We start from the raw sequence: 24145 nt of genomic DNA, 5'->3' as shown, positions 1-24145 counted from the left end.
CTTCTAGGTGATCTAGTTCAACCCCTCATTTCACAGAAAAGAAAACCAAGGTCCAGAAAACTTGAGATCCAGGCCTGGATGCTTTCTTGGACACATAGCACTGTCTTCCTAAGCAGGGCAGGGAGCCAGGCCCTCATCCCGGGGAGAGACAAGTAGGAGCCACTGCCGTTTATTGAGCACCTGCTACGTTCCAGGCCCCACGCTCGGAGCTTTCCATGTGTCATGCAGGCGTTTGCGCGTCTGACGAGCAGGGGCCGGGGTGTCCTCCTGGGGTGAGCTGGCCACCTGCGCTCGCAGAGGTTGAGCCGGGCTGAGGACAGTCAGAGCGGCAGCAGCGTGCTCTTGTGTTGCTCTAGGCTGTGGCCTTCAGGGCTCCGGGTCCCGCCTAGAAAGCTCTGGCTTTCCTGCTTATGCTATCGGAGGGAGAAGCAACACCGAGACCCTGTTGTCATTCAAGTGCCCATCTGGTTTCGCTCCAGGGAATGAAGGTTTTCTTCATGGTGGTGGCCGCCATGTACATCTTATACCTTTTGTTCCTGATCGTGCGGGCCTGCTCCGAGCTGCGTCACATGCCTTATGTAGGTAAGCGCTGGTCTCAGACCCCCCTGGTGCAGGGCTGCCTGCGTTGGCATGGGCTGGGGGGAATGACGGCCTGACCCAGAGGGCAGACCCAGGGGCTGGAGCAGCGCCTTCAGCCCCAGGGAGCCCAGGGCTGCAGGGGTGGCTCTGGGCCATTTGGACAGTGCTTCGGGCCAACGCTGGAGGGAGGCCTGTGGGGTGGAAGCCAGCTGGGGCCCCAGGTGCCAGTGTGGCTGTTGGAGCTGCCTGGATCCTTCTGGAATCGCACCTTACAAAGTGGCAGGGGTGGTTTTCCTCGTCCTTGAATCGAAACAAGTCACCTGATGTCATAGGATCCTTTCCCCAATCTGTCACAAGCAAATAATAGTGGCCACGGCCTCGCTGGGAGACCCTCCTGGCCTCCGGGGAGGTGAGACAGCATTTCTCCTGGGCTTCAGGTACTAACAGGTTTAAAGTCCAGAGGGAAGAAGGGTTTTGTTCAGAAGGTCTGGCTTTATTTTTAATATCTCTGGGATCAGTGGAATTTAATTCCAATTTGGTGATTTAATGGGAGTATTTACTTCTTTTTCAGATCTCAGGTTGAAATTTTTGACAGCATTGACTTTTGTAGTACTTGTCATTAGGTAAGAAGACTTTACTTCTTAAAAGAAGCAAAATGTGGGTTTTTATTTTACCGTCATGAATGTCTTTCTCCCGTTTTATGGGGTTAATTTTAGGGTGCTTCTAGCCATCTGTGTCCACTGGTGTGAGGCCTCCTCCCCCGGCAGGGCCCTGAGCGTGTGGTGGCTGAGGGAGCACGTTCTGTTGTTCGCGCCAGGGGAGAGAAGAGCTTGGCGAAGCCCGCGGCCCAGCGCTGCTCGGGTTCCCCCCTTGCTCTGACATGTGCCCTGGAAGGCAGCAGACGCAGTAGAGACAAGTCAGAGAGTTAGAATCCTGGGTGACGTGCTTGGCACCTGGGGTCCTTTTGCTGCCCCAAGAACAGGACTGTAAGTGGGCATCGTTGAAGCACACACGCTGCTGCCCGAGGGAAGCGGGCAGGAGATGCCGTGCAGCAGAGCGGGTGCCAAGGACTCTGCCGGGTCCGCGGGCTGGCCCGAGGGAGCGCGGAAAGCCGGCTCTTTGATGAATTCCAGATAATTGCTTGCTTGTTTCTGGTTTGTCGCTTTCTCCTAAAATCAAAATCCCGACGGGGAATCACACCTAGTTACCTGCATTGCTTTCTCGGTTGTTTGGATGGCAAATAAGTGGCTCTCAAGCCCTTTCCCTGGTGGGAGCCAGTCCGGGCTCCGAGTGGCTGGCTTTCCACCACTGCGCTGGGGTCCCAGCCTTGTTGGATGGGGGATCCTGGAGGCATCTGGGTTCATTCACCCGGCCCTGCAGGAGTTGTGTGCGTCCCTCACCAAAGCATGTGAACTTGGCCTGGTTTTCAACGAGCTTGGTTTTATTCAGCATCTAAATTCACCTGAAAACAGAGGTTCCCGTGTTGTTACTCAGTCTCTCTGCAGCCCTTGGTGCACCTCACGTGCACACCCTCACCTCCTTTTACACGTCAGCAGCCCTCACCTCCCCTCACACAGCCTCGCCCTCAGGCTGCCCCAGTCCACGGGCTGGGAGCTGCCGTCTCCTTGTGGTGACCTCTGTACGTCTGTCTAGAAGTTGTTATGCTTTGGGGATCTTCCTTCGTCTGCATTTCAAGGGGATTCATCCGTGCAGCAGATACCCAGGAAGTACCTCCACTGGTAATGGGCAGACAGGCTCCTCTCTGTCCAGGGTGGGGAGGGCAGTGATACAAAATTTAAAGACAGCCTAAACGCCGTAATGAAAGCAGAGGGATGGATGATGGCAGGAGGGCCATGGCTGCTGTACGGAGGCTCGTGGGGGACGGCTCTCTGAGCAGGGGGCCTGGGGCCTGAAGTAGGACCCTGAAGCCTGGGCTCAGGGACAGCGGCGTCGCAGGGCGTGAGGACGTGAGGGAGGGTGACCACCGGGAGGTCAGGCCGCCTCGCAGGCCGTGGTGAGGAGTCTCGGTTCCATTCTCAGTGGTGGGAACCCTTCGCAAGGTTTTAAGCCAGGAGGTGAAGGGACCTGGTTCACATTTTATTAAACTGTCTGGCTGGAGTGGAGACTGGACCCCAGGGAGGGGAAGTGGGCTCCCCAGTACCAGAACCCTCTGTCGGCACGTGCGTTGGTGGGCAGGTGTCGGACAGGTATGTGAACCACTGCCCAGTGGGGGGAAGAGGACAAGACGGGCAGACTGTCCCCCGGGGGCTGGTGGTCTGTTGGAGGAGATGGTCCAGACGGCACAAACTGGGTAAGAGCAGAGGGGGAGCACGTGCCCGGGGACCTGGACTCGAGGCTGCGACGAGGGCTGTGTCGGCCGCTGCTGACCTCGTCCCTGGATCTGAGACCAGGAGCCCAGTGGAGGGGCTGTGTGCACGTGTACGAGTCTCCACGCAGAGAAAATCAGGACTAGACAGTGAAGGTGGCAGGTTATATGCAGCCAGTGCTGTATCTCGGTATGTTTTTATGTACTGTCCACCCCCCTTCTCTTTCAGCATCGTCATCCTTTATTTAAGGTTCGGAGCACAAGTATTACAAGACAACTTTGTAGCTGAACTGTCAACTCACTACCAGAATTATATCCTTTCGTGGGAAGACGTCGGGCGTCAGGCACACACCCCGGTGGGGTGGGTAGCGTTGCAGGCCTGTGAAGGTCAGGAAGAGGCATGCCCTGGGGGCCTCACCCCCGTCCGTGTGAATGAGAGGGCCAGGGGCCCCAGCGCCTGCCCCCCCCCTCACGCCCCCCTCTCCTCTCTGTGGGGCAGGGACCGCAGCGGGTCCGCTCACCATCCAAGCCTCGGGTCAGGCCAGGGCTGCCCACCTCTCCCTCTCCCCAGATGGCATCCCTTACCGAGTCCCAGATGTGTCCAGCTGCAGTTGACACCTGTGTCTCCGGGGAGGGCTTGTGAGCAGCGGGACCTCCTTCGAGTCCCTGAGGCCCCGCTGCCTTGGCAGTAGGCTCCTCTTTCGGGTGCATAATCGGGTCAAGTGTGTGCCTCCCACTCCCGCCTTCAGTGACGGCATCCATCAGGGGAGACCCTGGGGTTCATCCCTCACGTCTTGGCTTCCTTCCGTGGGGCCTCTTCTCTTACTTACATCCTTAGAATCAATGCATGATTTTTCACGTTTTTGTGACTGAATTTCACACAGTGCTTTTATCAGATTCTCAAAGGGGCGTGTAATTCAGAAAAGATTAAAAAGGACTAGTTTGAGAGTCTGGATCCAGTTCTTCCTTTTATTCTTGACTCTCCTTCCTGCCCTTTGCCTGCGACTTGCTCTCATCAGGTCCTGCCACCTCCAGAGGCGTCCATGGAGAGGAGAGGGCGCGGCTCACCTGTGGTTTCCAGGTGCCCCTGGAAAGGCACTGTAACCTCCGGTGTGGGCCTGCCCCGTGGTGCCCGATGTCTGGGTGTGGCCCCCGGGGTCCTGCCTGCTGCTTAGCAGTCACTGACGGTTGGGGGAGGGGCCGGCTGACTGTCCAAATAGACGGTGTCCCAGCTCTGCTGCTTCCCTTGACCAGTGTCACCAGCTGAATTCTTATCTTTCTACGGCCTGCTGAACTTTTACCTCTACACTTTGGCCTTTGTGTATTCGCCCTCGAAGAATGCCCTGTACGGTAAGCCGTCGGCCAGGGTCGCTGACCAGGGAGCTTGGGCAGCAGCTCCGGCCCCGCCTCCCCAGCTCCCTCTTTAGCAGAGAGACCAGGCGGGCTCGGATAGTGAGCCCTGAGCCGTAGGGGGAGCCCAGCAGGTGCTGTGTCCTTACAGCCCAAGATGCAGGAACGGAGTGTGTCCGTGGGTCCTGACACGAGCGTGTCCGTCAGCCCCGCGAAATAAAGTCTGTTGGAAATGAGTGCCGTGACCTTCAAAAGAAAGCCAGACGTACACCCCGCCCCACCTCCCAAAAGAACCAAACCAAAACAGCCCTTTTGCCCCGGGGTGAGGAGAGTGAGAACTCCCTGGGGCCGGGACGGCAGGGCCACCTGGCTGCCCATGGATGGGCTCTCAGCACGTGCACAGAGGGTCCGGGCAGAGGTGACGGCTGACGGGCTGTGGACCAGCAGCTGTGTGCAGGCCCGGGGCGGGTGGGCGCAGCAGGCAGACCAGGTCACCCGGCCCTGCTCCCAGTGAGGACCTGCGGGACCCTGGGGTGCGGGGAGCCCGCCCGCTGGCTGCTCCAGGCGGCCCTTCCCCCCAGGCTTCCGCTCAGTCTTCCCGCGGCACCCCCCGGGGGACAGAACGACCTGTCCAGCTCACGCAGGCGGTGAACGGGGAAGCGGGGATTGGAATCCAGCCCTTTCTGACTCCCACCCTTCTTCTAGAACAGCATCCTGCCTCTCTGGGCTAGTGACGTTAAAATGCTTGTTGGTTTTCAGAGTCCCAGCTGAAGGACAATCCCGCCTTCTCCATGCTCAACGACTCGGACGACGACGTGATATATGGGTAAGTCCCCACCTCTGCCGAAGGCTGCCCCAGGGCGAGCGCTCAGCCTGCTTTCGCGTGTTTACCGGAGAGGCTGGTGACCATTCTCAGACGATTTCAGAGGTATCATCGGTCTCTTTCATCTGGGAGAGTCATGTGATCCCCTGGTTTTGTGTTGTCACGTTACTCAGGCTTAGGTGGGTAGTGGCCCTTCCTGCTGGACACCTGAGTGACTGGTGACCGCAGGAAGAGCAGTTCTTTTCTGGAAGAACAGACACACTGGTGATGGGTGGGGCCGGAGGGGTGGGAGGAATCAGCTGGTGACAGAAGTGGAGAGAGCAAGGCTAGGAAACGGGCTCTTGTTAGGACGGCGGGTCAGTGTGAAGAGGAGAATAAACCCAGTGCTGTCGAAAGCCGAATGGTATCAGAGGCCTCTCTTGTAACAGGAGCGACTATGAAGAGATGCCCCTGCAGAACGGCCAGGCCATCCGGGCCCAGTACAAGGAGGGGTCTGAGAGTGACTGAGCCCCCGTGCCTGCTTCCTGGCCTGCCCTGTACCTGCCTGAACGCAGACCTCTCTTACAAGCAGAGATTTCCTGATCCTTATTTGTTTACATATTTTTGAAAGGGAAACCAAAACTGAGGACAAATTTAAACATTGGGCCAAATTTACTGGTAGACTGACTGCATTGATTTGGGAAGAGAGCTCTGACAAAGTTTCAGCCGCCAGATCATGTTTCAAAGATTTCACATGGGAGGTGGCTGTTTCCAGTGAGCAAGAAGTTACTGCTGTTTTTAGTAGAGAGAATTATGTACTTAAAAAGAAAATTTACTCATTCCAAGTTCCTGGAAAGCCCTTAGGAGTAAGGTCCACAGCATGGGGGTGTTCCTCTGCTCCCTTCCTTTCTTCCCTGCCCCGTGGTACCAACTTTTGACCCTTTAAACCCAAAGGGAAGCCTATTTCTGTGGCTGCCCCACGAGGGCAGTCCTTCCCCACCGAGTGGCCTGTGCTCTGGAAGATCACGCATCTCAAGTGATGGGTAACTTGTGTCGGTTGCTGTGTGAAATGTGTACGTGTGTAATGGCTCTTTGGGGAAAGGGAGGAGGGTGGGCAGGTCCTAGCCCTTCACTGCCACCAAGGCAGAGCTGCTGTCTTGGAATTCTGAGGAGCGTTCCATAAGGCTCGTAAGGAAAGGGTAAGATGATTGACAGGTTGTCAGCTCCCATGGGAAGGGTCTTGTTGCCAGAGTTTTCTAAGGGCCTGTGTGCACACGTGAGTAATGCGTGTGAGCGTTCCATCATGAATATGAATGATGTCCCTGTGCATAGAGACATCATGCATATTCATGGGGAGGAGGGTATCCATTACAATTCCAGTAAGCAGGAGTTTCTGCAGCTCTGTCAAAGATGATACCTTGTAGAGCTCTATTTGTTTTGTTTGTTTTTTTAATAAAAGTTAAACAAGTGATTGGTATACTCTACTACAGATTCGTTATTGCCAAAAAGTTCTTCAGCTTCACATCTGGAAACTAGACGAAAGAAGGTAAAACATTTTAGGTGGCTTACGGAGGAACCTCTTTGGGGAGAAGGTAACTTGTTGGGAATCATTCCGGCCCTGTGTGTCTTGCATGGTCGTCAGGTAAACAGATGAATTGCTCTGTGTAAGAGCCGTCTGGAGCTGCTGTATCTGTGGCATCGTAGAAGGCCCTGGAGATTTCCAGTTCCTTTTTGTCAAAGACTAATTATAGGAGGTAGAGATATCTCCTCTGCTTTTCATTTGGCATGCATAGTAATCTCTCTCTTGAATGGGTTACCTGTGATCATTGCAGACATCCTGATTGATGCCATCTCGGCAGACACAGAGGTATGGGACGTGATTGTTCTGCTCTGCAAACAGCCCCCGCACTTTTTTCACGTATACATTAACTCTCCAGTTACCATTCAGAGCTAAAGGTTATATTCCACTTTAGGTAGTGTTGGGACCTTAGAGAGGTTCACGAGAGACTATTCATCATGACTTCATATCTTTCTTTTTAATTTAAACTTTAACGATAATGCACCTTTAACATGGACTCCATTTATATTTGTTTTTAAAACCTTGTAAATAAGAAAGTCTGAATTAAAACAGTTGTATTATTGCAAGGGTAATTCAAGTTCACATGGTTTTTACATTTGCTGCAAGGATGTGATTAATTTTTTTTGATTCTGTGTATTCAGAGGTATTGAAGAAATTTTCTGTTACCAAATTTTACAACTTCTATTAAGACTAAGTAATTTTATGTAAATTGATGAAAACTTACTTGTGCTGATTAATGTATCCTAGTATGATATAGTTTCCAAGTTTTAATCATTATAAAATAATTGTCCATAATTTGGAATGCTGTTATTTATCAGTAAATGTATAGTACTTGAGGCATTTAGCTGTACACATTAGGTACATTTGAAAACTTATCCTCATCCTATAGTGTAATTGTTAACTGATGACTGAATCGTCATCCTTTGATTCTTATTGGCATCAAATCAGTGAAATGAAAAATATGGGAGTATTTATTTACTTTTTGTAACTAAGTTGGAAACGAGGAAAAGTTACAAAAGAAAGTACTTAAGTGGGAAATGGTTCTTTATTAAGTCATGCATTTTCAGTTTCTCTTCTCTGGTATCATATGTCAACATATTACATCTTACATGTAAAAATTTGCTTAAAATATATAGCATTTAGTGTGTATTATATGTGCCATAGGTATTAGGTTAAAACACTAAAGTCTGCCAGAAACTTTAGACAGTAGCAAGAAAATTACTATGATTATTTTTTGGTCTTGGAGGGTATCAAAGTTTTGCAAACTTAAATTATAAAGGGCTGACTTTAGTTCTTCCATGGTAACAGCTTGAATAACATCATCTTTGGGATAATTTTTATACTGGTCCAGTCTAGGGAACCTGGAAGATGACCATAGGCATTTCACAGTTTCCCTAGGGAGAGCTTCATTATCCATGTGGATAAAGGTCTGCTTGATTTATTATTAAATCATTGAAGCAGTGCAGTGATGCAGTTTTCTCTCTCTTAAGCCCCATTTGAAAGGCTAAAGAAGAGGATATGTAAAATATATTCAAGGTTTGTAAGATTGTTCCTGTACATAATTACAGATTGCAATAAAAGTTTAGATACATTATGTAAACCCAACCCATTAAATGGTCAGGTTACAATACAGACATCACCAGCCTCAAGAATTCCATGAGCTATTTACTGAAGGTACAGTTACGTTCAGTAGATTATAATGTGGTCAGTAACTTATTTCCTGGAATCCTTTTCACAGGGAAAAACACAGAGGCTCATAGAAGGGATGATTAAAAGGGACATCTAGTGAAGACTAGACTTAGAACACTTAAGTACATTTATGTATTCTGAGGGTTTTAAAAACCAGTTGCCTTAGAGGTTAGACTTTTGAAAAACAAAGGTACAAACCTTTTCCGCAGGCCAAAGGGAAGTTGCTTCAGTCTGTGACATCTTGTTACCCTGTTCATCTTGATTTGACATGTTTTAGGTATACTGGGAACTGTAATACCAGACTGTGAAACACAGGATTTTCTGCTACTGAAAACTGCCTTTTTACAAAGAGACTGTAAATATCTGTACAATAAAGCAACTCTAAACCTTAAGCTCAAAAGGAGAGATAAAGCTATGTATTAGACCTTGGAACTGTGTCAGTGAGTACAGTAGTACTGATCACAGAATGATCATTTTAGTCAATCAAAGTGAATAAATGTTTATTTATGGCAAATTTACACTTCGGGAATGGCTTCATTAAGAGACTACCTTCCTATACTCTGGTTTCTCTTGAGATCGTATAAATCTTTCACCTTTTACTAAGAGACTACCTTTCTGGTAGATGTTAATAAATTTTTGATATTTGATCCTTATTTATGTACATTGATTTGTTTGCTCTTTGCATGTGGAGTTAACTTGATCATTCAGGCATTGGTGCTTTAGGGACAAGAGCAGGGTTTTTTCATTTCAGCAGGTGGACGCGGAGGTGTGTCTGTCTTTATTGCCATGTTAACGTGGCCCAGGCATGAGCCCCGAAGGTGAGCTTCACCGGTTTTGGGGCCCACCTCCCCACTTACTTGGATATGACTTTAAATCAGTCAGAAAACCTCCAGACACCTTTTCTGATTCATAAATAACGGTCTAACTGTTGTGGACACAAAATGAATAATTGTGAAAGCATTGTGTAAGCCGTAAGGTACTAAAACATTTCTGTTGTGATTGCTACTGAAAAAGAAAACACAGGAGTAGAGGCTGTAGTGTTGCAGATTTGGGCCGACAGTGTGAGTCAGAGCTCTCCAGCTATCAGAAAAGACCAGCTTGCCCACTTGCCACCCCTTAAGCTCCAGGAGAGAAGCCCTTGAGGGAAGGATGTGATGCCCAAGGGTAGAATTCCAACCAGAACACAGCAAAGCGGTCAGGATCTTGGTCCCACGGGTGGATCAGCAAATCGCTGTACTGGCGAGGACCAGAGCTGAACTGCAACTTCTTCTGTTTTTTACAGTTTTATAGATTCTAAAGCCACTAACTAAATATGGAGAATTCATTTGTGATACTATTTAGACTATGAAGAAAACACACACTTTAAATTGGAATAATTTATTATTCTAACAAAAGTACAAAGTATGGAAAATTAGTGTATTTGAATCATTTCAGAGAGTAGAGAAAGTTTCACACTAGCAGATTTCGGCTTTTAGCACCTTTGAAAAGAAACATTCAAAGTTAAGACAAGTGGCAGGACAGGCTCCTGACTACCTTCGGTGATGACTCCTCTGACTTAGGGTGTGCAGGTCACAGAACAGTGTGGTCATTTGGTTTTTTTCTCTACATTTTGAGAGCGCCACAAAAACACTTAAAGAGAGTGAGACAGGTGATCACTGACTAGATGGCTGGTGGTTAGAAGATGGAAGAGAAATGCTGGGACAAAAGGAGAAGGATCACAGGCTGGACAGGGCGGTCAAATGGACAGTCCAAAGGCGCTGACAATGCAGTACATGGTCTTGTTCTCCCATCGCACAGTGCAGCTCCCTGCGGGAGGAAGGAGGCGGGTTAGGACAGAAAACTGGGAAGAACGGGGGCCTTCCGAGTTCTCACGATCGTGTACTTAACTCTTTGTGGCCAAAAAAGAAGGCTGGCCAGTCTCTCTTCTATCAAATGTTTTAAAAGGTGACTGTAACAGACATGCATTCAAAGACAGGAAACATCCAAGCACATATTTCATAAAACAACGCTTTGAATAATCTAGATCTCAGCAGGGTCCAGGCACCGCAGAGCCTTCAGGGAAATGCCCGTGACAAGCCTTCACGAATGGAATGAAAACCGTACGTACCATCAGTAGAGCTGTCCCAGAAGCAGGAACTTGCCGTGTGCAGGCCCGCTCCGTTCTTCTGCATGATTACACAGGTCACTTCGATAAAGCAGACTTTTATTAGAGGAATATACTTGGTGACACAAATTCCCTTTTGTCCACTTTCATTATATAGAGAGAGATCACGTGGCTGATGTTCATGATAAAAATTCTAGGGGTAGAGCGCCAGGTCCTAGGACATCAACAGATCACCACAGGCTTGTTCTAAAAGCATCAGATCGGACATGCTGGTACGTCCCTGCATGCCCGCAGCCCCACAGGCCGGGTGGGTGGTTACGTGCACAAGCCGAGTGACCTGCGCCTACCAGGAACCTCCTCTGAGCTCAGGCCACGCTGCTCTCCTGACACAGACTCGCCTCTGATCCGTATTTAAAGAACCACCACCAATATAAACAAGAGGCGAAGATTCATTACCAATGTATTTAAACGGTTTCCCCAGCTTGGTGAGCTGGCTTAAGGTTTGCTCCACTACGTTTGTGGTCCACTGATTCACTTTGCTGTGCTGATAGGCGTTGCCACCGATGGCACGTTCTATGGCCTGGAAGACAGAGCACAGCTGGTCACTGTTAGCAGAACACGCCAAACACCTCCCAGCCACTCCTGAGGTTAGCAGTTAGTACTGCACCCTAAGAACTGCTGAAATACAATTTGCATAAAGTGTAAATAAGCTTATTTGTAAACACGAGGACTCCTTTGCAAATGTACCTTTAGTTCTAACAGTGTTGTATTTCATTTGAATGCTTTATATTCAGTTTTAAAAATATGTAATTATATGGGACTTCCCTGGTGGTCCAGTGGCTAACACTGTGCGTTTCCAATGCAGGGGGCCTGGGTTCGATCCCTGCTCGGGGAACTAGATCCCGCCAACTAAACAGTCCGCATGCCACAACGAAGATCCTGCATGCTGGAACTAAGACCCAGTGCAGGGCTTCCCTGGTGGCGCAGTGGTTGAGAGTCTGCCTGCCGTTGCAGGGGACGCGGGTTTGTGCCCCGGTCTGGGAAGATCCCACATGCCGCGGAGCGGCTGGGCCCGTGGCCATGGCCGCTGAGCCTGCGCGTCCGGAGCCTGTGCTCCGCAAAGGGAGAGGCCACAACAGTGAGAGGCCCGCGTACCGCAAAAAAAAAAAAAAAAAAAGACCCAGTGCAGCCGAACAAATAAAAAAAAAAAAAAGAATTATATAGCATCTGATCTGTCAAGTTTTTTAAACATTTTGACTGAATTTAATGTTTGCTGTTGTAGTTACTGTCTGGAGATAAGGAACACGTTTTCTCCCTGCTGAGGCTAGAAAATATCTTCCTTTGCCTATTTCTTTCTTAAAAGTACACCAGAGATAGAGGAATCTTTTGTCGGTTGTACAACTGACAATGTACAAACCTATCCAAATAATCATGTATTGATATTTACAAATACTTCCTTTACCCAGCATCTTCTGGGAATGTTACCACAAAAGTACATTTTTCAGAAAACTAAAGAACTCCTCTATCTATTCCAAAACTTAGTTTGTGATGAATTTTTTCTTTATTATGAAATTCCTTGTTTCCTTTTCTGTGCTGTATTCTGCGTGGGTTCACCCTGTGTGCTTCAGAGGGTATTCAGGAATACACACGGTCCCTGGCCCCAACTCTTGGTCCAGCTGGTAATAAGGATAGTCCCATTTTACGGTTCTCTGGGCCTTTTATTGCTGGTGCCTGTGTGCCTGCTTCTAAGCAGCTTTCTTTTCTACTCCTTTTCTGACTTGTGCTGGAAACCAGAAAACTGAGTTTTTATGACACTTATGACCTAAAATAATAACATTCAGTGAGGGCTAAGTTCTGTCCTCAGACGTGGAGAGAAAAAGTCCCTGAGTTGTATACAATGGTGACAGACTGGGGTCTACGGCCTAGGGCCTAGCCCAGAGACCTTGGTTTTGAGGAACAAAAGCGACCTACAGTCACGCCATATTCTAGCGCTGGAAATTCCTAGTCATCCTGGGACCTGAGCGGGCTGCTGCCCCCACAAACTGGCACAGCTCTTCCGCACCCTCTGCCGTGTCCTGCTCCCTCCCCAGCTCAGAGCTGAACCTGGGACCAGGGTGGTGATAGCTCTGGGTGTCCCCAAAGAAGTAGGGGCTGCACTCGAGCTAAACCTCTCACTCTGGCAAGTCTCCCCACACATGCTTCGGAATTCACTGTTTTTCAGGGAGGGAGGAAAACCCTCCGCTAATTTTGTACCCATCCAAATTTACTACTACCCAATCCTTAAAATAGCCGAGTACAGAATTAACCTTTTGCCTAGAGGCAAAAAAAAGCTGAAAGTAACACCACACTGTAACTTTATGCTTCCAGTCCTTTATGCTTCCAGGGAGACTGGGAAGGTCTACTTGCAATGGTACTTGCTGCCTGGGAACCAAGTCAAAGACAGTGAAGAAAACAAGCAAGGCCCAAGGAGGCTTCACGATGAGCCAACTCCATGTCTGAGTTCTAGTGAAATTCACCCATCTTCCTGCTCCCTACCATGCTCCTAAGAAACACTTTTTTTTTTTTTTTCAAAAAACTACAAGGACTTCCCTGGTGGCACAGTGGTTAAGAATTTGCCTGCCAATGCAGGGGACACAGGTTCGAGCCCCAGTCTGAGAAGGTCCCACATGCCGTGGAGCAACAAAGCCCGTGTGCCACAACTACTGAGCCTGCGGCTCTAGAGCTGGCGAGCCACAACTACTGAAGCCTGCACGCCTAGAGCCTGTGCTCCGCAACAAGAGAAGCCACCACAACGAGAAGCCCGTGCACTGCAACAAAGAGTAGCCCCCGCTCGCCGCAACTAGAGAAAGCCCGCACGCAGTAATGAAGACCCAACGCAGCCAAACATAAAAAAATTTTTTAAATGACTAAATTTTTAAAAAAGAAAGAAAAACAATGACAAGCAAACTGTTATAGATCCTGAAAGCAAGTAGAAAATCCATGCCTGATGTGGAATAATACATACAGCAGAACAAAGTCATTTTGCTTTTTAATGGTGTTCACAAAACTAGGCTGTGGTTCTTCATCACTCTGCCATTAGTCAATAACTTGCATTAATAATAATTTGCATTGGAGTCAATTCCAAATCACATATATAACCTCAAATGGTATTGGCAAACTTAGATCATCTAATAACCGTCTTTTAGCCACTGGCTTCATTATGTGCTCAGTGTACCCAGGGAGGGAAACTGACTAGGAAAACGTTTCTGGCCTCCTTCCTGCCCCAGGCTGCCCCCATGCTCAGCACTAGTCCAGCCACACCCACCTCCCCTCCAATCCCTCAAACACCACGCACACTCCTTACCACAGGGCCTTTGCACTTGTCCACTGCCTGGAATATCTGTCCCCCTCTTTTCACTGAGTTAACACTCCTCCCATTTTCTCAGATTCCAGCTCTGAACTCACTAGGTGGGTTAATCCCTCAAAGCACCACATACCGTGGCAGTTACCACACAGGGAATGCACGTTTACATTTTCCAATGTGATTATTACCATGAGTCTTTGATGCTAAAAGGTTACAGAATCAAGCCTTAGTAACATTCAGTAATAATGCTAGTATATAAAATGTCCTGTCTCATTTAAAATATATAATTTACATAATATGGGAGAATTCTTTTTTGTTTGGTTTGGTTTTGGTTTGGTTTTTTGCGGTACTCGGGCCTCTCACTGCTGTGGCCTCTCCCGTTGCGGAGCACAGGCTCCGGACGCGCAGGCTCAGCGGCCATGGCTCACGGGCCCAGCCGCTCCGCGGCATGTGGGATCTTCCCGGACCGGGGCACGAACCCGTGTCCCCTGCATCGGCAGGCGGACTCTCAACCACTGTGCCACTAGGGAAGCCCCAAGGGAGAGTTCTTATCTAGATATTCATTGAAGTAAAAACTGTTATTTGAAATGCCAAAACACACAGGCTCAGTTGAAACAATTCCAAGACAGTATTTAAAACACATTATTTTCACTCATATAAGCCATTAATCAAACATTGAAAAAGGGAGCATTTCTCCTCTTACCTCTTTTACAATGTTGCTCACTTCATCAACAACAAAAGCAGTCTGTAAGGAAGAAAATTAGTTAAGTTTGATTGATTTAAAAGATCCTTTTCCACTGCACTGATTAATGCAAATTTAGGTAATGAACATGATTTAGAAATGAAGACCTTAGGAATAATCTAACCAGGCTGTTCATTTTACTGAGGAAAACATTAAGTAGCTCTCTGAGGATCACAGAGCTAATGAGAGGCAGTCAGGAGACACAGGACACACGTGTACGATTTAAAGGTTTTTTGGTTTGTTTTTGTTTTAATCATGCCATGACCCAAAAGACTGACTTCACCTTAAACTAAAATTCAATCTCTCCATCCATTTCAGCTGGCCGCTAGGATGATTACTATAGAAGTTTAATGAGTTACTTGACTTTTATATAAATTAACTGACTCTTTCCCTGATGTAAACTTGTTAGGAGGCTTGAAACTTAAGACGTTTTTTTTGGGGGGTTTGTTTTTAGCCACTGTTTGTGGTAAGATACACCATGATTTTACTATTTTCTGTTGGTATTTTCTTTCTCAATGCTGTCCTACTTCAGGACTGTACAGCTAGCTGCTGGCACAGCCATTCCCCGCCAGTGTGTCGAGGTGAGCTGGGAGGTGGGCTCTCAGCAGGAATCTAGTGCCAGGAGTTTATATAAATGGCTTTCTTTTTTCTTTCTTTTTACATATGGTACATCTGAATGGGTACAAGATTCCCTCTGAATCCTGGGAACCTTATTTCCGGAGCTTTGCAGATGCTTTCCAGAGGGCAGCCCCAGGCCCTCAGTCCATGTACATCCTGGTGAAATAAAGGCAGAGAGTTCAGCAGGGCGTTTTCCTCCCTGCCGGGCTGCTGACCACTGTGGCCCTGTGCTAGCAATGCCCCTTTCTTCCCAGGAGGATCAAGAGCTGACTGCCTGAAGCCCACCTGCTGTACTCAGAAGTCATACTGGGAGACAAAGCCAACTCACCCAGTTAATGAAAATCTGCAGTATCCTAGATTAAATTATTTCTCGAAGTTTAAAGGATCTTTCCAAGAGACTTCAGTGATCCTAAACCATACAGGAAAGTCCCTGTATAACTTTCCATGTGGTTGAAATATGAAAAAGGGTGAGGGGCATTTCAATGGACTTTTCATGGAAAGTACAGCAGTTGTACAGAATCCACTGGGCAGTTTCAGTTTCTACAGGAAAGTCGAACAATGAACGGAGAGTAGAGTTATTAATACAAAGATCCAGGTATCTACATGAAGTTAGAGGATATGCAGAGGCTGTTAGGAGGAGTGGGGTGGATTAGTAAACGCCCAAAGCGGGCCTACTAGAAAGAAGGGAGTCATGGTCTCAGCCTCCCAGGGCTTTATCTTGTGTAAAACACAGATCACTCTGTTGGGCCCTTTCATTTCTCAGATATGCAGTTGAGATCTGAAATAATGAAGTCACTTAGCCACCTCATTGGTGAGAGCCAGAATTAGAGTGCAGAGTATTAAAATGCCAGTATTAAGGACTTCCTCTATATTGCCATTTCCTTTCTTAAAAGTTACTCATATTCCTATAATACAAGCCATTTTGCAACATTATATCAGTGCACAGTTTACAGGCGTCTTTCCTTGACTCCCTGCTCCTGAACTATGACTTCTAATTATTCACTTGATTGCTGCCAGCATTCAGACACTGATGATGACACTACCACAGACAGTTTGTGCTAGTTCGGAAATTAGATAAAATCTGAAACTCTTAAGGTCAGTCCTTAAGCTATATATATATATATATGTATTTCCCTCAAAACATTCCTGCTTAGACTAAATTTCAAAAATGGTAAGATAACCTGTTATTTTTGACAGGCTGCATAATAAATAGGACTCCATTTATTTGTATTTCAACAAGAATTATTTAGTGAGAAGAAAAATGGGCAGCTATTCTATAAGAGGAGCACCCATCAGCTTTATTCCCTGAATGCTCGTAAGCTTGAAGGAAAGCCATGAAACGGCGCACGTCATTACAGCGAATGTCGTCTGCTTGGTAAATAACTGTATGCGCTACCCTGCTTCTTCGTTGGGGCAGTAAGAGATGACTCTTCTCCCCCCACAGATAGGAGCTATCTTACTGTTGTCTCAAACTCAAATGAAATGGGAGTGACGGTGGCCTCGGTGGGCGCTGCGCGCAGCACCGAAGAACAGGTGTGGAAACGAAGACAGGCAGCTTCTCCTACTGGGCACGTCTGCTTTTTGCGCACAGCCAGAGGATCCAATCCTTGACTGAAGGGACTTGAGAGATGTGACTGTACATGCGGGTCACTCTGGAGTCTCGCGTGCATCAGCGACACACAAGGGGCGGCCTTCAGTCTTCCCCACCCGCGGGCAGGGGTCTGAATCACGGAATAAACAGAGCGAGCGGCGGCGCTCTCTCGGGGTCGGGGGCGTGGCGGGCCGGGGTCGCCGGGGAGGCGAGCGGCGCGGCGGGGGGTCTCCCGCGAGTGCCGCCGGCACAAGGCGTCCCAGGGCTGCGGAGCCCCCTCCACGCCCCGCCCCCCGAGCCCCGCCCCGGGCAGGGCGACGACGCCCTGAGCCGGCCCGGCGGCGGGTCACCGCGAAGCGCTCGGCAGGGCGTCGGTGCCGTCAGCCTGCGCTGGGGACGGCCGCTGCCCACGTCTAGACGCAGCCCGGGTGCCCGCACAAGCCCCTGGCTGCCGCCGCCCACCCGCACCCGGAACTCCCGGCCTCCACCCGTCCCGTCGCCAACCCAGCGGTTACCTCCTCGGCAGCCTGGTAGTCTTCCATCTTCCCTTCGGCGCCTCGCCTCCGCCTCCCTGAGTGGAGCGCACTGCGCAGGCGCACTCAGGCCCCGCCCCTCGCTTCTGGCCCCGCCCTCCTTTAGGGCCCCGCCCACTCCCGCCCTGACCCAGTTGCCAGTACAGCCCCGACCAGCCCGGCGGCCGTTGGGGGTTCGCCTCTTCTCCCGTGCTGCCGGAAACGACGGTTTCCGCGGGAACCCGCCGGGGAATCCCGGCAGCTCCCTACACCTCAGCAACGAAAACAAAACAAATGGACAAAGCCAGTCCGGGAGGGGAAGAGTCGTCCTGGCCCCTCTCTCCGGTTCGTACTGTGTGGGTTAATTTGAACGTTCAAGCGAGTTTGGACACCTAGTAACAAACTGTAAAGTGATTTATGAACGTGATGGGCTGTCTGAGATATTGTTTGCAGTCCCCTTAAGGATCCAAGGTTAGGAAACTTTAGCTGTGAACGAAACCTTCCTTTGGGGAGGTAAGTTTTCCATATAAATGAGATTTTTTTTTTTTCCTACAGTCACCATTAAAAAAAAAAATTGGGGGGTGGAAAACATTGTAAAATGCTGCACACTTCCTGACTGCCTTAACCAGAATGACCTAGACATACACTTAACTTGTCTACAAAGGTCTTTATAAAAATTAGTAATGGGGGCTTCCCTGGTGGCGCAGTGGTTGAGAGTCCGCCTGCCGATGCAGGAGACACGGGTTCGTGTCCCGGTCCAGGAAGATCCCACATGCCGCGGAGAGGCTGGGCCCGTGAGCCATGGCCGCTGAGCCTGCACGTCCGGAGCCTGTGCCCCGCAACGGGAGAGGCCACAACAGTGAGAGGCCCGCGTACCGCAAAAAAAAAAATTAGTAATGGCGCTGGGCACTGGTATGGCGCTCTCCAGGAAGGGCTGGGATATATGTACCTGCTTGCTTGCATGTGATCTGAGGCTAAAACCTTTGACTTTGGGGGCTACTTTTTCTGTTGTTTTTAACCACACCCTCAAAGTCAATCCGTCACTTCTTACCTCTCTAAAGACCAGTAGCTAAAACCCACTTCCCATCCTTCCAGGAAGGGCTGACCACAGGACCCTGAGACTTGGTAGAATTAAGCTGCAGAGCCCACACTCAGTTCATCTGCAACCCTTGTTTCTGTGCTACAGAATCTGCGTTCCATGCTGGCAGAATCCGTTTTATTCACTAATGCGTCCCCTGCCCCTTCCATTGTACCTGGCACATGGTAGGTGCACAATTAAAATTTATTGAATGAATGATTTCCCTACACATTAGTTCTGCCTCATACCCAGTTGCAGAGAACTGGGAGTGGAGGAAGAGGCAATCGCCTGCCTCCTGGGAAAGGGGGAGGGGGAGAGGGTGAAAGACACAAGACTGCCCTGCCCTGGACACCTGGCTTGAGCAAGGGGACCTGCTGGGTGGGAACCGGCTGCCCTCTCACACCTGGTTTCTGCTTCTCAGATTCTGAACTCTACCTTTTGAGCTTTGTTCCCTTCCTGTTAATCTGGCTTCGATTCACCTGTTCCAGTGTTTCAGCCTCAAGCCTCAGTCTACATGGGATTCTAAGTCTGGCATTTCTTTGTTTTGTCTTCCTCACATTCCCAGCTTCACCTAAGATCCCAAGATCCCTTATCAGGTGTCCTTCTCCATCACTTGACCCCAGTTCCAGCCCCTCAGCAGCACCACACTCCTGAGCCAATCAGGGGCCTTTTCACCCTCTTCTAATTTTCTTCTGCTCTCCTAGGGTGGCCCCGCAGGCCCACTAGTTAAGTGTGTTAGCATTATGTGCAAAGCAAGAGGGAACAATTCTAGTGAGGTTTGGGACATCTTTTCTAAATTGTTCCATAACCTTTTAAGAATTTCCTAATTCAAATGAGTGTCCTGAATGGCTGCTGGGATAGTGCATTAGTAATGCTTAGATCTTAAGTTATACTGTGACTGAAAATCACCAGCATGGGCATAAATCAACAGAAAACATGTAAATGTGAATTTTAAAAAATTTTACATGACTTTAGCTTATCTGCATTGGGTACCACTCTCCAATTTTAACTGTCAAAGAACATTCATTAAATGATCATAATACCTGCCATAGTTATATTGAGTCTGCCCCAGAAATGGATAAGTTGGTCTGTTTATCTTCAGAGCTATTTGTTCACTTATTCAACACACATGGCAGTAAGCACTCACTTTGCTGCAGCCTCTGAGCTGGAGTGGAAGCTACAGAGTTGACTAGGATACGGCCTTGATGGAAAAACTTGAAAAACTTGAAAAACTTATTTCTGTCCGTGGGAGGATTTGAACTCTCTAGGCTCAGTGATGTTGTAGTGCTTGGAAAAATGCAGTGCAGGGGTTGTCTTCTGCCCGATTGATGTACACTCTGCAGGGCTAAGGAATTTACAATCACTATGGCATTTGGCCGTTGACTAGCTGCCGTTCCAGCACCCCGACTCTGCCAAGAATGAATGTCCATTAGAAGCCCGGGAGTATAAACATGCTGACCCAGGGCTGCTCATGAATCTCCTGTATTTAGCCATATTTTAGGATAACGTTTAGGTTTCTGTGCAGCGAGTAAGTGGAGTGGATCTTGGATTTGCTTTTCAATTTGGGGCTTAGCCGTAAGTTGGCAGATGTTGTGTGCTTTCTTTCTTCGAGGCGAGTCTCTTAAATACACTGTTTAGAAATAAGGATTGTTGTTGTCAATGCCTTATTTAGCGAGTGTGGGCCAAATAAGCACAGCCCTGTCACCTCAACAAGTAATATCCACGGCCACGGTTGGGTCTCCCAGTGCTGTCTATGCTCTGCAGCCGTTTGCCGTCCAAATCCAATCCTGGGGATGTTCGAGTTTTCCTTCCTCTCCCTGTGCCTAGGAGTGTTACTGAGATGTACCGTGGAGTCAGGCTGAGTCACTAATGATGATGATGAGGAAGATGCCGATGGTGATAATGGCGATTGCAAAACACTCCAGTGTGAGGAATGTAACGTTGTAATGGGGAAGAAAATAAACTTGTGACTGACACAGATCTAAAGTGAGAATCCTGTGCTGAGAAGTTACATGCTAACGAGATTGGCTAAGAAATGCCTATATTTAGGTCTGCTGTCAGCTGGGAAGCACGGGCACAGTGGGACTGAAATACCTCTGTACCAACTGGGAATGGCTGTTGCTCTGAACCCCTAGGCTCCCTCTTCCTTCCAGTCCTGCCCACCCCTGCCCCTTCCCTGGGACCTCATCCCAAGATCCAACAACTAAAGGATAATTCGGGGCATAGCAGGGCCACCAGCGGGCATTTCTTCTGCCCAATCATTTCATGCTGTGGTAGTTATTAACTAGTTTATCAGTTCTGTGTATATGAAAAAAAACACACACACTACATCAGTCAGCATAGGCTAGGTTAGCTGAAGAAACCAATGACCCTAGACTCTTGGTGGTTGACAACAACCAATGTGTATTTGTCGCTCAAGCTACATGACCATCAAGGGTCTGCTGTGGCTCTGCCCGGTGTGTTCTCCACGCATCGGCTGGGACCAGGCTGATGGAGCAGGCTTACTGCAAAGTCAGTGAGGGAGAGGGAAGGGGGAGGGGACAGCGGCCCCAGTGCTGGCTGGAGGGTGCCGCTCATGAATGCGCACGCTTCGTCGTCCAGAGCAAGTCTCTCGGCTGACCTGGGTTCATAGGGCAGGCACGCTTACGGGAGAAGAATGCTACAACCTGCCGCACACAGCATGCTGAAGGCTTCCCTTGCTGATTTATTAATACCATGTTCACGCTGTCTTTGCCTGACTCCCGCCCATTCATCAGCCTGACCACTCTCCCCTTCCACTGCTACTCTGGTCTAATCCCCAGGCCAGCCCTGTGTCACCTCACTTCAGTTTCAGATGTGATCTGTTTCTACCCATTCAGTTTCAACACCCAGGTAGATTCTATCTTTGCCAGCTCTCCCCTGCTGTCCACTGTAGCCTGAGGCCTTAGGTCAGTGGTCTCCAGACTTCTGTAATCGTGCCCATCTAGCATGAATAATTTTTGAGTGGGTAACTCAAAAGTATGTTTATTTCAACTGTGATACGTTAAACTACAAATCCATTTATTTAATATTAATAAAGTTTAAGTTTTATCTTTTTGAAAATAAATATAAAAAGAAGTTCTAATGTTTTCTTAGTATATCCTACTGTTATGGGCTGAATCGTGTCTCTCCTCAGATTCATATGTTGAAGCCCTAACCCCAAGTGCTTCGAATGTGACCTTTTATATTTGGAAATAGGTGTATTTAGAGACCTATTTAGGGTCTTAAAATAGGTAATTAGGTTAAAATGGGGTCCTTAGGGTGGACCTAATCCAATACGACTGATGTCCTTATAAGAAGGGAATAGGACAAAGAAAGGCACAGAGAAATCAAGTGAAGACATAGAGATAAGATAGCCATCAACAGGCCAAGGAGCAAGGCCTCCGGAGAAGACCAATCCTGGAAATACCTTGATCTTGAACTTCTAGACTCCAGAAATGTGAGAAAATAAATTTCTGTTGTTTAAGCCACACAGTCTGTGGTGTTTGTTGCAGCAGCCTTAGCAAAGTAATACACCGACTTTGGAAATAATTAGTCTAGGATACCCTCATTCTAAAAACATTTTCTTCCAAATACTCCTAAATGGATTCACTTACTATCTTGTGCTGCAAAATAGTAATACTACTACTAAAGAAACAGCAGTTATTATTTATTAAGGATCTTCTTAGGCCATGGGTCCTAGACCATGATCACAGTGACAGTGCCTGACGTAGTAGGTGCACAATAAATATTTGTGAATGCGTTGAATGACCTGTAATCTAAGAGAGAAGCCTGTGACCCTCCCCAGGAAACAAGCTCAGAGAGGCCAAGTGGTTTGCTCAAGGTGACTCAGGTCTGTCTCACCCCAAAGCCGGCCCTCTTTTTTTTTTTTTTTTTTTTGCGATACACGGGCCTCTCACTGTTGTGGCCTACTCCCGTTGCAGAGCACAGGCTGCGGACGTGCAGGCTCAGCGGCCATGGCTCACGGGTCCAGCCGCTCTGCGGCATGTGGGACCTTCCTGGACCAGGGCACGAACCCATGTCTCCTGCATCGGCAGGCAGACTCCCAACCACTGCGCCACCAGGGAAGCCGTTAAAAGCCGGCCCTCTTAATTCACTCTTTCCTCCTGTCATGTTAATCCTCCTGCCCCACCCCTGCTCCTCACCTGATGGAATTTCCCCATCTCAGGTGGGCATCCTTAGGCCACAGAAGAATGAGCTCTCAGAACCGAAGAGCCGAAGGGATGATCAAAGTGAATCTCACTTACAGCTGAGGAAGCTGAGGCCCAGGAGTATTTGGAGAGATCTAGTGATTCCCAAGGCCACACAGCATACCTTAATCTTGGTCATCAACTGACTCGCCTGAATCATAGTCTCTCAATTAGAGTTTATACTAGTTCACCCTCGAGAGTGAGTCTGAGATCCTCAAAAGAGACCGTTAAGGGGAAAAAAAGACAAGTCCACAGAGAGGGAGAAGATATCTGTGATATAAATATCTGACAAAGGACTCATATCCTGAATATATAAAGAACTTCTACAAATCAATAACAGAAAGATAACCCAATAGCAAAACAGGCAAAAGACATGAACAGGTCCTACACCAAAGCAGATATCCAAATGATCAATAAACGTATAAAAAGATACCAAATTGCTCAGCTACTCTATACATCAGGGAAATGAAAATTGAAACCATAATGTGATACCACTATACACCCACCAGAATGGATAAAATAAGAAAGGCAGACAGTATCAAGTGTGTGGGAGGATGTGGAGCCCCCGGAACCTGTTGCCAGTAGAGGATATAAATTAGTTCGACAGCTTTGGAAGACTGTGTGGCAGCATTTGCTAAGGTTGAACGTACACCTAACGTGTGACTAGCAATTCCACTCCCGGACACATAACCAGCAGACACGTATACAAATATTCACCCAAGCGTTGGTAGCAACACTATTCATAACAGCCCAAAATTATAAATAGCACAAACGTCCATCAACAGTACCATAAACAAATGTTTTAATCTGTTCGTACAATGAAATACAACACCGCGATGAGAATGAACAAACTATAACTACATGCAATAGTATGAATCTCATAAACACGCTGAACAACGGAAGCCAGGCCAAAAAATTGTTAATATCGTATGATTCCATTTACACAAAGTGCAAAATCGGGAGGACTAATGAATGATGTTAAAGGTCAGGCTAGTCGTTACCTTTCGGGGGGAAAGGTGTAACTGGAAGACCTATGAGGGGCTCCCGAGATGCTGTTTAAGTTTTGTTTCTTCATGGGGTGCGTTCACTTTGGGAGAATTTATCAAGCTGTGCTTATGATTTGTGTCATATTCCATACGTACGCTACACTTCAGTGAAATTTACCCCCCAAAAGCCCATGCCCATCTTGTTATAAATCAACTCTTGAGTTAACAGCTGTCTTTGGGATGTCATTACATTAGTCATTTACACTTGAGGTCAATGGAGAAACCCCTTGCAAACGTGGAAACGTTTGACTAATTGAAGCCTCTAGTCTCTTTGGGGGTTTCTTTGGTCTGGGTGAAACATTGCAGTAGCATCAGTGTGGTCTTTCCTCCACCAAAAAACATACACTGTTGACGTACAAGAGCGCCTGGGTGTGGTTTCAGGCGGCTTTGCCCCGGGGTCCTTGGCGAATGGGGGTTAGTAGCCACAGAGGCACTCAGGGCCCGCCTGCCCGACAGGAAGGAAAGAGAAATACGTCAATTGTTCTAGCATGAAGAAAAATTGACTTCCTTCTCCAGAACGAGCTCCCCTGGTCTCCTCTCTTGAAGCTGAGGCAAAGGTAGGCTGAACACCTGCGTCC

At 48.2% G+C, this 24145-nt stretch overlaps 3 protein-coding genes across 10 annotated transcripts in view; 2 read left to right on the top strand and 1 right to left on the bottom strand.

Moving 5' to 3' along the window:
* Positions 1-8978, top strand: part of TMEM181 (transmembrane protein 181) — a 47490-nt gene extending 38512 nt beyond the window's left edge. For both annotated transcript variants that reach the window (XM_027082320.1, XM_027082311.1), the window contains 6 exons: positions 480-582; positions 1151-1202; positions 3135-3217; positions 4166-4255; positions 5015-5081; positions 5507-8978. In XM_027082320.1, the coding sequence (XP_026938121.1) occupies positions 480-582; positions 1151-1202; positions 3135-3217; positions 4166-4255; positions 5015-5081; positions 5507-5585 (474 nt within the window). In that variant the 3' untranslated portion in view covers positions 5586-8978. The remainder of the gene's footprint in view (positions 1-479; positions 583-1150; positions 1203-3134; positions 3218-4165; positions 4256-5014; positions 5082-5506) is intronic.
* A 708-nt stretch (positions 8979-9686) lies between these two features.
* DYNLT1 (dynein light chain Tctex-type 1) lies at positions 9687-17330 on the bottom strand. Of its 2 annotated transcripts, XM_027082332.1 has the most exons (5): positions 17239-17330; positions 14476-14517; positions 10886-11009; positions 10433-10510; positions 9687-10131 (listed from the first exon to the last, which is right to left on the bottom strand). In XM_027082332.1, exons 1-5 carry the CDS (start codon positions 17263-17265, stop codon positions 10061-10063), a joined length of 342 nt encoding a protein of 113 aa, XP_026938133.1. In that variant the 5' UTR covers positions 17266-17330; the 3' UTR covers positions 9687-10060. The 2 variants fall into 2 exon arrangements, with proteins under 2 accessions (XP_026938133.1, XP_026938143.1); XM_027082342.1 differs by lacking the exon at positions 9687-10131 and having other exon boundaries at positions 10435-10490; positions 17239-17326.
* A 101-nt stretch (positions 17331-17431) lies between these two features.
* Positions 17432-24145, top strand: part of SYTL3 (synaptotagmin like 3) — an 88267-nt gene continuing 81553 nt past the window's right edge. For all 6 annotated transcript variants that reach the window (XM_027082266.1, XM_027082241.1, XM_027082248.1 and 3 more), the window contains exon 1: positions 17432-17580. The gene's annotated coding sequence lies outside the window, so the exon portion shown is untranslated. The remainder of the gene's footprint in view (positions 17581-24145) is intronic.

This window comes from Aethalodelphis obliquidens, unplaced genomic scaffold (genome assembly GCF_003676395.1).
Source record: "Aethalodelphis obliquidens isolate GAN/ISIS:26980383/991018 unplaced genomic scaffold, ASM367639v1 scaffold3, whole genome shotgun sequence".
NCBI lineage: Eukaryota > Metazoa > Chordata > Mammalia > Artiodactyla > Delphinidae > Aethalodelphis > Aethalodelphis obliquidens.
This window is presented reverse-complemented; position numbering and strand designations above follow the sequence as displayed.

Excerpts from the sequence above, each read along its gene's own strand:
- DYNLT1 (XM_027082332.1), bottom strand. The coding sequence starts at position 17,265 with ATGGAAGACTACCAGGCTGCCGAGGAG. Across the intron at positions 14,518-17,238 it reads ACTACCAGGCTGCCGAGGAG|ACTGCTTTTGTTGTTGATGA; the intron begins GTAACCGCTGGG and ends TCTTCCTTACAG. Across the intron at positions 10,511-10,885 it reads GAAACCGTTTAAATACATTG|TGACCTGTGTAATCATGCAG; the intron begins GTAATGAATCTT and ends GCTTTATCGAAG.